The sequence below is a fragment of the Chlorocebus sabaeus genome, chromosome 9 (genome assembly GCF_047675955.1).
Source record: "Chlorocebus sabaeus isolate Y175 chromosome 9, mChlSab1.0.hap1, whole genome shotgun sequence".
NCBI classification, from domain to species: domain Eukaryota; kingdom Metazoa; phylum Chordata; class Mammalia; order Primates; family Cercopithecidae; genus Chlorocebus; species Chlorocebus sabaeus.
Window position 1 is genome coordinate 64,413,932 of NC_132912.1, and position 13,074 is coordinate 64,427,005.

A 13,074-nucleotide genomic window follows, 5' to 3' on the forward strand; every position below is an offset into this window, starting at 1 on the left:
AAACACAAGCCTGCCTAGACTTTTTTCCACTTCAAACTCTGCCAAGGTTCCTCCTTACCCTCAGGGGAAATTGCAAACCTGACCTAACTCAGAGATCCCTCCACAGCCTGGCTCCTGCAGTTCTTTGCCTAGCCCATGCATTTCACCAAAATAGGTTGTGGGGAGTCATTACAGGGTCAAAATCGGAAATTACAAGGTTGTCTCTGGCTACCTTCTATCTCCTGATCTTCCTGCTCGTTTACCCCTGCTTTCCATCACAAATGAAATGTAAGAGATACAGTGGGAAGAGCACAAGCTTTGAATTTGACTTTTTTCCCTGAAGTAATTTAAGGCATACACGGGAAAGAACATGAGCTTTGGAGCCTAGGAACACCTGGGGGAAAAAAAAATATTTCCATAATTTCTCTGATCGTCAGTTTCCTCGTTTGTAGATTCAAGGTTAGGGAAAAAAATAGAGATAAAATTGTTAAGCAGCTGGTACAATAGCTAGTAGACAGTGACTACTTATTGCACGTTCTTCTAACTCACACATCAGGGAAGTTTCTGTGCATCTAATAATGTACCACTAGGCAGCCAGTCGACCTGTAGACTGGCCTTGCTATCCTAATTAGTTAAGTACCCAGAAACCTTACAGTAGTTGGTGCTGTGGCACCAACGACTGCCACTAACCTCACAAAACTCCAAGTTGTGTCCCAGTTAAGACCTTGGTTCAATGGCCAGGGATGCAGCAGAGGTAGGGTGCATGGATGGGATGGCCTGCCTAGGTATTAGTCAGGTTTCTGCAGCACACTACTGCTCAAAATCTTAGTGGCTTATTACAAGCATTTCTTTCTCATGCAGAGGTCTGTGGTTGGCTGGGATGTTTGCAGGCCTCAGGTCAGGTTCAGGTCTGGTCAATGTGTCTCTCATGTTGTTTTCATAGCAAATGGCAGACGTGTGCGAGCAGTGAGTGAAAACACATGGTGCTGCATAAGGCCTTGGCCCAAAATTGTCATGCTGTCACTTCCACTCGCATCCCATTGGCCAAGGAGTCACATGGCCAAGGCCAAAGTCAATGGAATGGGGAAGTGTATTCCTTCCTTAGATGGGGAGCCACGGCAAGGGCAGAGAGAAAGGAACGGTTTTAGACCAACAATGTAATCTACCACACTTCTCCCAGTTGTTGGGTTGCAGAGGCAGAACAAAGTATCCTAGGGTTATTAGTCTTATCCCCAACACTTAAAAAGTGCTACTTACTTCCATGATCCTCTTGATACATCTGTCCAAGCATCTTTGGACAGCAGTGAGCATGTGGGAGGCTAGAAAGAAGAAGAGGGTGAAACTGGGCTGTTGGGGTGCTGGGCAAGCCAAAGGCCCCATCAGGGACACAGCAACAGCCCCCAGGCACCGGGCATCATGGACAGTAGTCTCTACTATGTGCTCAGCACCTGGCAAGGCCCCCAGGACTCCTGGGAATGCCCCTAAGAGGCTGAACCACCTTCCTTCTTTCTATTGTGGATTTTGATTCTCCAACCATAGGGTTTCACCAGCACACAAGAGACATGGCTTTCCTGCAGTGCTCTATTTTTTATTTCAGAGGGTTGCTACCCAAATGCAAAGCTACAGAGGATGCCTCCAAAGAGTAATACTCCAAAAGCATTTACTTGAGACACAGGATGCCATGATGCTAAAAATGGAGAAATACAAAATCTTTAAGTGATTCTCCCTCAAATGAATGTGCAAACTGTGAAATCAGGAATAAGATTGAAAAAACAAACAAACTGCAAATGTTTGGCTCCCAGAGTTGTTTTTGAACACACCATCTAAGCATTTCCTTAAAAAAAAAAAGTTAATTAAAAATTTTCCTCTCTTCAAAATTTACTAAAAAGCAGCTGAAAATAGAATCTGAATGCGTCTCTAGACAAGAAACATCTGCATGAAAACAGAAAAAAAAAATCATAAAAACAAGAGCACATCCAGGTAGTTGGAAATATCCAGAAAAACAACCAATATTTTAAATTATTTTTTGAATGTTTGTCACCGTAGAGAACTTTCAAAATATATTGGCTGATGGCCTGTTGAACTGAATGTACTTGTGATTTACAATGTTTATTTACAGGCATGTCCTGTCTTTATATAAAATATATATTCTTGAAAATATTGATTATAAAGAACAGTAATTGTAATAAACCTAGAAGTAGTTTCTGATACCCTTTTAAGCATTTGCAATTGGGCTACATAGGAGTAACAGAAGATATCAAAGACATATGCAGTGTAGTTTAGAATATGATAGCACTTAGTAAAGTGCTAGACTAGGCATAAAAACAATTAAGTGCAGCAAAGAAGCAACTAGGTAGTGCTCCTTTAGGTATAGACAAAAAATACAATAGCAGCGAAGACAGGGAAAGTTTCATTGTAACTACATACACACTTGTGGGTACCCCAACATGTTTCATGAGAAGAGCTACTTACTTCCTAAAAGCCTTAATATGAGCAGGCGGGTTCAGAGAGAAGGAGGACTCCAGTACCACCCCGAGTGATGGGGAGCACACAGCTTCAGATCACACCCTTGCCTCCTCCTGAAATACTACCCAGTGGAAAAGCCAAGGCATGGTGATTGTGGTAGTGGTAGGTTTACCCATCATAAATAATCCTGGGAAAATCCTTTGGAAAAACAAATATGAAGCCCAGAATCTGTCTTTTCTGCCACTGTACAAGTGGCATTAACACACTGTCTAAAGATAATGGTTTCTTTCCTGCCTTTTCAGGTAACCATGTTGACTGAAGTAATTAGAACGTATACAACTTTTTCATGATGGATCTTCCAATATGCTCTGCTGTTCATGGTTCACTCCTTTGATGAGTATTGACTGAGCCTCTGCTATTGACTAGGTACTAGAGATACAGAAAATAAAACAAAACACAAGGTTCCTGCCCTCATGGAGCTGGCACCCCAGGGGTGAGCAGCTTCCTTATCCCAACGAGAAGCCAGTTTCCTTGTGAATCATTCCCTATCTTCATCCTAGATGGCCTTTTGCATGGACACCCACGAACACAGACACAGAGGGAAGAAACTAAAGGTATCCAGGAGAGTGAGGACCTCATTCCAAGTGTCAAGGGCAGGACTGTGTAGGGTATTCGTGGGAGCAAGAGATTCTCAGACCCAAATAGTTTCCAATTTTCAGTTTAGGGGGAAAGAATAAGAGAGACTTTTGGAAATGCATGTACTCCAAAGTTTATTTCTTCAACACAAGGCATCTCCCTCCCTCTCCTTTCTTCTCTGTATCACACACACACACACACGCACACACACACAATACCCCACCCTCCCAAGTATCCAAATGTATGCACACACACAAATATACAAGCTACAACAAAGTACACAAATACATAAACTACACATCATGGCAAAATCAGGTGGAAAAATCAGGAAAGGAAATCATTCACCACTTAGAAGCCGACTCTGGTGTATGCATACCTTCCAGAACATGCATATGTACACACACACAGAGACTGAAGCGGGTATACACACCTGCATGGGAAACAACATATGTTTGAACACACTGTGCCCACACAAAGAAACAAGTGACATGTTTTCAAGGACACCTCACTACTCACAGACATGGTTATTACCACATCTGGCCTATAAGAGGATGGACATTAATGCAAGCAAAACGTAAGCATCAAAACACTTTCTAATGTTGGCTGTGGTTCTCAGCTGCCCCCACAGTTGCCCTCCCCAGGCTCCTTTAAGGTTCTGAAGATTAAACAGTTGGTAGCCAACTTTATATACGTGCCTGTAAACAAGAGGGCTCGGCTTTAAATAATTACGTCAAAGAAATGACAGCTATGCTCTTTGCCAGAAGAGGGATGAATAATTACAAAGTCAGGACATAATTAAGCAATTCTGACTGTTGGATTTTTGAGCTGTCTCTCTGATGTGCAGGGCTGGCATGCCCACCACAAGCATCCTCCTGGAGAGGCCTCTGCACCCACCCCTTTGATCTATGTTTCCCAGTGCAGTGAGGGGCTTAACATTCTGGTTACTAGAAGGCTCTTTCTCTGGGGGCCTGAACCTTCTGTGTGTCCATTGTGGTGTTCTCTGTATTAACAATGGCATGATTCAATGGCCAATATTTGATAAAGTTATATATATATATATTTGAATTTTGGGAAATGACAAAGCCTAGCTGTTGCGAGTCTATCAACTAATAACACACACACACACACACACACACACACACACACACACACACAGAGGAAGTCTGGAAGCATCCATTGTAGCATCAGCTATCACTTCCTAATGAATGACAGCATCTTTCTCTACAACAATCAGAGCTCAGACAGAAGGCAGCTTTGAAACAACAAAAGCTAAAAGGCAGCCACAGAGAAGAAATGTGTCATCATGGGAGAAAGGGAGCGAGGACTTGCACTGAAGCGCCAGCGCCTGCCAGGTACCCAATCAGACTTCTGCAACATCAGGCCTTTATTACCTCCTGCGCGGTTCTGCATTTGCGTCAGCTGAGAGCACCCAGACTGCCCGTTCCCTACCTCCAAGGCAAGGGCTGTGATTGGAGAGGCACTTTCCATTCTCCCAAATTCTTTATGTCAGGAATAAAATGAAAATAGCACCCCAAATCACGGCCCCCTTGATCATCCATCAGAGCATTCTGCTGAATAAGCACAACAGGCCTTGGCTGCCCTGGAAAGGACAGAAGCCAGCTTGAGATTCCGATTCCATCAAGAAAAATAGGTTTTCCCTGAATGTGCTCAGCACAGTGGCAGCAACACATGGAAAGGAAATCGCTCGTCTCTTAGAAGCTGACTCTGGTGTACACGTACCTCTCAGAACATGCATATGTATATATACACAGAGACGGAAACGGGTATACACACCTGCATGGGAACAAACATATGTCTATACACACTGTGAACAGGTGAGAACCAGCCTTTTTAATGCCAATTTATTAATTCAGCCAGGAGCTTATCTGGCCTCTTTCTTTCTATGAGAAAAGTACCACTGCCTATCTCTGAAAATAACAGACAAAAGGGAACTAACTGCCTGCCATTCGATGTAGGCATCCAGTTCGATATGAAACCAAGAACACAGAAGAATCGTCCTGAGCACTTGAAGAATCATGGCATAAACTGAACACTTAACCGGAAGCCCAGACCCCCAGGGGTTCTGGTCCCAATTCCATGGAGCCTCAGGAAACTGCACCCTCTCCCAGCTCCCTCATCCATGAAATGAGAGCACAGACTAGGTGATTCCTAAGTCCTCTTTGGTTTGGAAATCGTGTGACTACAGAACAAGAACCAAATCACCGTACTTTGTAAGAGCACTATGTCTCTCTCCTCAAATAATTAACAGGTCTTTTTTTAAATTTTTGTTTTAGTTTTGAGGGTAAATATGCAGGTTTGTTATATAGGTAAACTTGTGTCATGGGGGTTTGTTGTAGAGATTATTTCATACCCAGGTACCAAGCCTAGTACCCAATACCTTTTGTTTTCTGCTCCTCTCCCTCCTTCCAACCTTCACCCTCAAATAGGCCTCCATGTCTCTCATTCCCTTCTTTGTGTTCATGAGTTCTCATCATTTAGCTCCCACCTGTAAGTGAGAATATGTGGTATTTGTTTTTCTGTTCCTGCATTAGTTTGCTAAGAATAATGGCCTCCAGCTCCATCCACGTCCCCATAAAAGATATAATCTCATTCTTTTTTATGGCTGCATAGTATTCTATAGTGTATACGTATCACATTTTCTTTATCCAATCTGTTACTGATGGGCATTTAAGTTGATTCCATATCTTTGCTATTGTGAATAGTGCTGCTGTGAATATCCACACGTATGTGTCTTTATGATAGAATGATTTATATTCCTTTGAGTATATACCCAGTAATGGGATTGCTAGGTCAAATGGCAGTTCTGTTTTTAGCTCTCTGAGGAATTGCCATACTGCTTTCCACAATGGTTGAACTAATTTACACTCTTAACAGGCTTTTTAAAGCTTAATACAGTTAGTAAGGATATTGGAGTCAATCATATAAACATGAACTAATTCTAGAATTGATTAGAAACTAATTGGGAACTCTGAAGGGCATTTCTGCTGATGTTGCTAATGACTCAGAAATAGCTAATGCTGGATTTTAAGGAGCCAGTCTCAGATGCTTTCAAAAGCAAGGAAGGATTTCGATTCCCCCCACCTCTACTCAACAGAACAGTCCTGCTCTTACCTGTTTTCTTCATTTAGACCTTAGGAGATCCACAGGGTAAATATTTAGCTCACTGCTCCAGAGGTGAGAAAGCAGAGAGAAAAGAGTGTGGACCCAGTTGTCAGACACAAGGTAAACCTCCAGCTCCAGAATTACTAGCCAGGTGACCTGGGGCAGCCCAGTTAACTTCTCCAGCCCTGAGTTCCCTCACCCATAAAGCGAGCCAATGACCCCTTCCTTCTACTTTAGAGGATGATGTGAAAACTTGTAGATCTATGCACCAAGAACCTTAGAAGAATGGGGGCGGGCATGCATTGAGTGCCCCATGCAGATATGGAGGATACTACATTTATTACCCCTTCAGATTTTGTGTGACAACATCAAAGCCAATGAGCACAGGAGAAATACTGATCTACTCTGCACACGGGTATACACATGTATACAGATGTATACAAGAAGATGAGATATGTAGGGTGGACAGGTTATTTATAATAACCCAGGATATTATAGAGTTCATTTGTTGTACTTTTGCTTGGTTTGGTCATGCTGGCTATCTCTGGACTGTTTTCACCAAAAACAAACAAAAAGAAGGCCAAGAAATAAATTATTTCATTTGGAAAAATTACAAAAGCTAGAACAACTACAGGCAGTCGTGTGCAATACCTCAAACCTGTGCCTCGATAGGGAGCACTGTTAACACTTTAATAGCTATGAAATGAATCACTCAATTAATTTCCCACATGCTGAAAGAGGTAACAATACATTTATCTGCCAGTAATATACACTCCATATCATATATTTCCACAACTGCTAGCAATTGTATTCAGCATAATGGAAAATAAGTTGCACCTCATGGATTCAGGGAAAGAAAGTGGCCTGAGGTCTGCTGCCAGCAGAGCAACTTGATGGAAGATGTTTCATTGTTGTTTTGTTTTTGTTTTTTCTTTCCCCCCTTTAATCACTTCCAATGCATGTGCAGAGTGCTGTTAAGTCAATAGCTGAGGATAAACTAGACTTCTAGGATATCAGTGCCAGCGTTTTCAACACACAAGCTGCAATCTCATGGGAGGTCACACACAGCTCCACAGAGCTTCAAGGCAGAAGGTTCTCCAAGGAGGTCATCAGGGGTCATTGAGTCCATTCCCCAGCCTCTGGCTTCACTGAAGGACTCCCAACTCCTCCCAAAGAGACAGTCATCCATGTCGTTAAAAAATCTCCTTGTGTCTGAATCCAAGACCCCAAGCCAAATCTCCACTGCCTCATCAGAGCTGCCATTAGGATGACACCAAATTCACTTACAGACTCAGCTGGTAAAGGAGAGGTCAGGAAACACCATTCTAATCAGCTCTGGAGAGATACACGTGGGGGGCACATGCCAGCCTAGGGACACATTGTCAGAAAACATCGCCTTCCACACTAACGATATCTCAGAGAGCTGTGGAGCCCTCGCCTGTGATGGAAGAAAATCACTCTTCCCCAGCTTCCCTTTGGGAGCAAACAAGAAAGGCCCCCTCTGAAGTACTGGAAGAATCCCACCTACCCCAGAAGCCCACTCATGCCCAGTGCTTTCCTTTTTCTCCTTTCTCAGCTGCAAACCTGCAGAGGCCCCACTTAGTGAATATCTTCAAGAAGGAGACCTGCAGTCCTCTACAGAACTTCACCATTGGGCTATGCATAGTGCTGCTTTATTGGTAAAACAAGAAGATCCAATTTACACCTAATCCTATTTCAAGTTTGGCTAACAATGTATCCATGGAGGGACTCTTCATGTGAGATCCCAACTGCATTCTAACCACTCGGAGGACATTCTCCATGCCCTGGGGTGTAAGCACTGCCATGAGATGTAAATCCCTTGTGAAGAACAGCGAGTAGGCAGCTCACCTTGGGCTTCACCACCTTCATGAAGGCTCCTCTGACCAATGCCTCCTCTCGTTCTTGTCTGGTTACTTTCTGGGCATCCAGAAATTTCAAGTTGGGCAGCTTGTACAGAACAAAGCATCTGGAAGACAAGAGTCAGAGACAACTCAGGAAGGTTTGTGTGGCAGCCTCAGAGATCCGGACAGCTTGTCTGATCTTTAAGAATCCACACCATCCGGTCTTCCGGAACTTAGACCTTGGCTGCTCCTCCTCTCTTCTTTCACAAAGAATAAACAATTGCTCCTTGGAGAAGTCAGAATGGTTCTATCTTACACAGATGCACAACTAAACATTAGAAGCACACACTAATGGTACACTAGGCTCAAAGGTAAACACACACACACGTGGGTTAACCAGCAGCACCCTATCAACATATTCCCTTCCTTTCAGTCTGGAAAACAGGCTCAGCTTCTTGGCTACATAGAAGTTCTCAGTAAAATAAACCTATAAATTAATTGTACCCTTTACATCACTGCCATTCCATGGGTCATCTGTATCATAGAATGTAATGACCTGGATGACTGTGGGTTACAAGTGAGGAACACATGTAGCTGAGAAATGCTTCCTTGAGAAATCAGGCAGGGGTCTTAATAACTTTTTTGCATCATCCATCGATAATACATGTGGTTATTTCCATACTCTATCCTATGAAGATTATCAAGTAGAAATAGGGGAGTTAATTTTTAGGAGATACTAATGGCCCAACAAATGCTAGGTGCTCTCCATTTCCCTGGAAAAAATCTTTGGCATACATATGGACTCCAGAAATAAGCCAATGACTGCTAGTGTAATTAACTATCCTCAAATAGGTATATATGGAGTTGACAAGAATAACCACTTGGCCAGAGTATAGTTATATAAATGCACAAATAAATGTATAACAGGTATGGATATGTGTCTGTACTTCTCCCTCATCAGGGACAGTCACTAACCAAGATGCTTTCCATCAGGTTCCATAGTCCATCAATCAAACAAGTGAATTGTTTCCACCCCACTCTGCTTATCAAGAGGTGAGCACACAGTGTTAAGAGCAATGGGTTATCTCCAAGGGAATCTGTCATTTCCTTCCTACACCCAGCCTCCTCAGCATATACTCATCTTTCAAGCCTCATCTCCTATGAAGGTTTTTTTGTACACCTCCACCCTACATTGCTTTCTCCCTTCTCAGGACTCCTAGAATATGCTATCAGCACCTTACAGGCTAACATTTTGTTGTTTTCTAATTATTTTCTTGGTGTTCATTAATGTCCTTACCCAAACTATAAGCTTCTTGAAGGCAGGGACAAATTTCTTTGCTCACTCTCACCACATCTTGAAAACTGGCATTAGAATGGAGTAAATAACATACTAGTTTACTTCAGTTGCACAGCTATTTCTTGATCACCTACTATGCCAGGCTTTAGGGATACAGATGTGATTACAACATGCTTCCTGCTCTCAAAGGTGTTCTCAGTGTAACAGAAATTATACACTCACATGGAGAAATTAGGAATCGGCATAGCTAAGTGCCAAGACTGAGGTTATGCATAGAGTGGTTATGGGAGCACAGAGAAAGGGGTCTACTGACTGAAAACTCAATGGAAAAGGAGAAATAGGAAATCTCAAATGGGCATCAAGGAACCACACCTTAAAGAAACCTCAAGCACCTAGCTTTTCCTCAGTGAGGATATTACTTGGAACAGCGTGACTCACCTTCACTGGAGCCTTGGAATTCCAAGGCCACCTTCCACATTCATAAGGTGGTCTCTTTATTGGTGGCAGTAGCAGCCCATCTGGAGCAATTGCTGCAAATACACCAGCTGCAGTAGGGGCTGTTTGCTCTGCGGAGCTGGCAAGAGCCAGAAACAGGCGGGAAACACAAGCTCTCCTGAGTTGATGGGGCAGGAGCCCCTGTTCCCATGTGCAACTGCAGCTGCCCACTCCAATTTCGGAGCAAAGTTGTGGCCAAGCCCAGGCACTGTCACAAGCTGGCTGGGTGTGTACATGCTTGGAGCAGTACTGAAACACCAGCTCCCTGACACCTTGGCCCCCTCTGGACTTTGGGTGCTGACGTGCACAGCAAGGAGGCCAAGGGGCAGCTGAGAAGAACTCAGCATGGGCCTGCAGGCATCCCTTGGCACAAACAGCCTAGGTGCCATGGGCACTGTAGTCAGCAGGTTGATGGCTGGCAGCATGAGGCAGACAGGCTCCTAGGTGGAAAGGGGTGTGTCTCTGGTGAAACCCCCTCATCAGGCCAGGGGTGGCCTAAAGCATAGGGGCTGGGCTGCCAGTTTCACAAATTGGAGTGAGAACTTAAGGTACTTTTTCTGGGCCCTGCCATGGCCACCCATGGACCAATCAGCATGCACTTCCTTTCCTCTGAAGCCCATAAAAACCCTAGACTCAGCCAGACTCAGGCAGATGATGGAACAACCTGCCTCTGGAAAGGAGCTACCCACTTTGGGTCTCCTCTCTGCTGAGGGCTGCACAGACACTGAGATGACCTGCCTGCAGAAAGGAGCTACTCACTTTAGTTGTACTGAGAGCTGTATTGCTGCTTAATAAAGCACCTCTTTGCCTTGCTCGCCCTCCAGTTGTGTGCATACTTCATTCTTCCTGGATCTGGGACAAGAACTCGGGACCCACCAAATGGCAGGACTGAAAGAGCTGTAACACAAACAGGGCTGAAACATGTCCCCCTCCTGGCCACATTGTGGGTGATGAGACAGAGAGAAGAGCTGTGGCTCTTTGGGGAGCCCAGACCTAAGAGCTACCCAAGCCAAGGCTGTGACACCCTCTTTGGGGCTCTGTGGTTCCTGTCATCTTCAAGCTTCCAGGTGCCACTACATTCCCCCATGCCTGCAGTGGAAGCCGGTTGTGGTATGCCTGGTCCAGATGCAGCCTCCCAGGGACCTGGTGCCCACGCCAGTGCCTGGAGCTGCCCAGCCCACTGCTGCCAGCATGCCTGGCTGTGTGCAGTGGCCAGACCCTGTGCTTGCTTGCTCATGTACCCCTCACAGCTCCACACCTGGCTCACTCTTGGCAGCCATGGGATCTGAACAGGTAGCACGAGCCAAGTGCAGCCCACCAGGCTGAGTAGGTGGAACAAGCCCAGCAGGCCCAAGCAAAGCTCAGGCAAAGGCACCACCAGCCACAGAGGTTTCCAGCTGAGGAAGCAACACCCCAAGGATGCAGTGACATTATCATCAAGTGGCCTGCATATGCTTATCCAGGTAAAAGACTTGGCTGACCACCCCAAAGCCAGAGAGAATAGTTTAGAGGTCTGCAGGAATAACCTTCACAGGACTCATCGTTAAGGTCAAAATATTATGAAATTCTTTTCTTCCTTCAGAAATGTCCACCCCATGCCTGATGTCCTGGAAATTTGACTCTGGCTACTTCCTGTTTCCTCCCTGGCCTCAATCTATTGTCCTCTTTCCTACCCTGGGTTCTCCCTTCCCTCTCCAAATACCTGCTAACCGCACCCAAAATCAAGAAAGTGCCACCAAATGCCCAAATATATTTTCTTTTCTTTTCTTTTCTTTTTTTTTTGTTGAGATGGAGTCTTGCTCTGTTGCCCAGGCTGGAGAGCAGTGGCATGATCTCTGCTCACTGCAACCTCTGCCTCCCAGGTTCAAGCAATTCCCCTGTCTCAGCCTCCCAAGTAGCTGGGACTACATGTGTGTGCCACCACTCCTGGCTAATTTTTGTATTTTTAGTAGACAGGATTTCACCATGTTGGCCAGGCTGGACTCAAACTCCTGACCTCAAATGATCCACCTGCTGGGATTACAGGCATGAGCCACCACCAAATATCTTTTCTATCCTCCAGTAGAGCTCCCACCGGCCTCAGTCAATGTCAGAGAAAACTTCCATCTTCTGCTTGTAGCAGAAAAGTCTTGATGACAACAGACTCTTTCAAATAAAGACATGTACAGACAGAAACAATATGTCAGGAGTGACGCGCAGGGAGTAAAGACACCCACTAAGTGTAGGGTGGGAAAAGATGAATATTCAGGTGAAGAAAACATCAGTATTAGAAAATCAGCCAATGTTTAACGATGGAGTGAAAGATGCCTTCACGGGGCTGGCAGGAACCACGATGACAACAGACCGCACATTGTCATTTTGCCTCACTTTGGATCACAGCCCTGAAATCAAAGGAGAAAGAGAGAGAGAGAGGTGCTGGCTTTTAAGCTAGTTAAAAATTTTAGATGACAAAGAGCTGCTGTTTTCAGATCACTCTTCTTACACAATCGAAGAGACAGCCCATGACACAGGCTGCCAGTCACCCCCTGAAATAAGGGATGACTTGGCACCCATCCCGAGGGCCAGCCTGAGTTTCCAAGTGGATGCTGCTTGGAGAGGTCTGAGGGACACTAGGAGGACTTGCCCCAAATAGTTCCATCTGAGATTCAGCCCAGGGTCCAAAGTTCCTTCACAGAGGTGTCTTCTTTCATTTACTTACTCACACATTCACTCGTTCAACAAGTAATTATGGAACAGCTACTGCGTGTCAGGACCTGAGTCAGGTGCCAACATGAGATAAGCAATACGGAAGATCTGTGCTCTTTCAGTGAGCTTCTATTCTTGCACAGTGGTTCTCAAACTTCAGTGGGCATCAGTATTTCCTGGAGACATTCCAACACACAGACGGCAGGGACCCATCCCCAGAGTTTCTGATTCAGTATTTCTGGAACTGGGCCTGAAATTTACATTTCTAATATGTCCCCAGGTGACGCTGATGCTGCTGGTCCTGCTGAGAACCAACGTCCTCATGAAAATAACACCAAGAGGAATAATAACTTTGAAATTAGGAGGGTGGTGAGGCAGCAGTAAGAGTCTCCTTCCAGTTCTGCTAAGGCCTGCCCTGCCCCAATGCCTGCAGTACACAGAGCCCAGCCAGTGGCCATGTCTGCCAGATCTTCTTGCCCCTTGATGGCTTGGAACTGGCTCCAAACATTAATGCCAAGTGATAAGTCAGTG

General features: G+C 44.8%; 1 protein-coding gene across 1 annotated transcript in view; it reads right to left on the reverse strand.

The window, feature by feature from the left end:
* Positions 1 to 13,074, reverse strand: part of LRMDA (leucine rich melanocyte differentiation associated) — a 1,120,905-nt gene that overhangs the window by 489,191 nt on the left and 618,640 nt on the right. Inside the window, exon 5 of the mRNA XM_073019038.1 lies at positions 8,074 to 8,191. Coding sequence (XP_072875139.1) covers positions 8,074 to 8,191 — 118 coding nt within the window. The remainder of the gene's footprint in view (positions 1 to 8,073; positions 8,192 to 13,074) is intronic.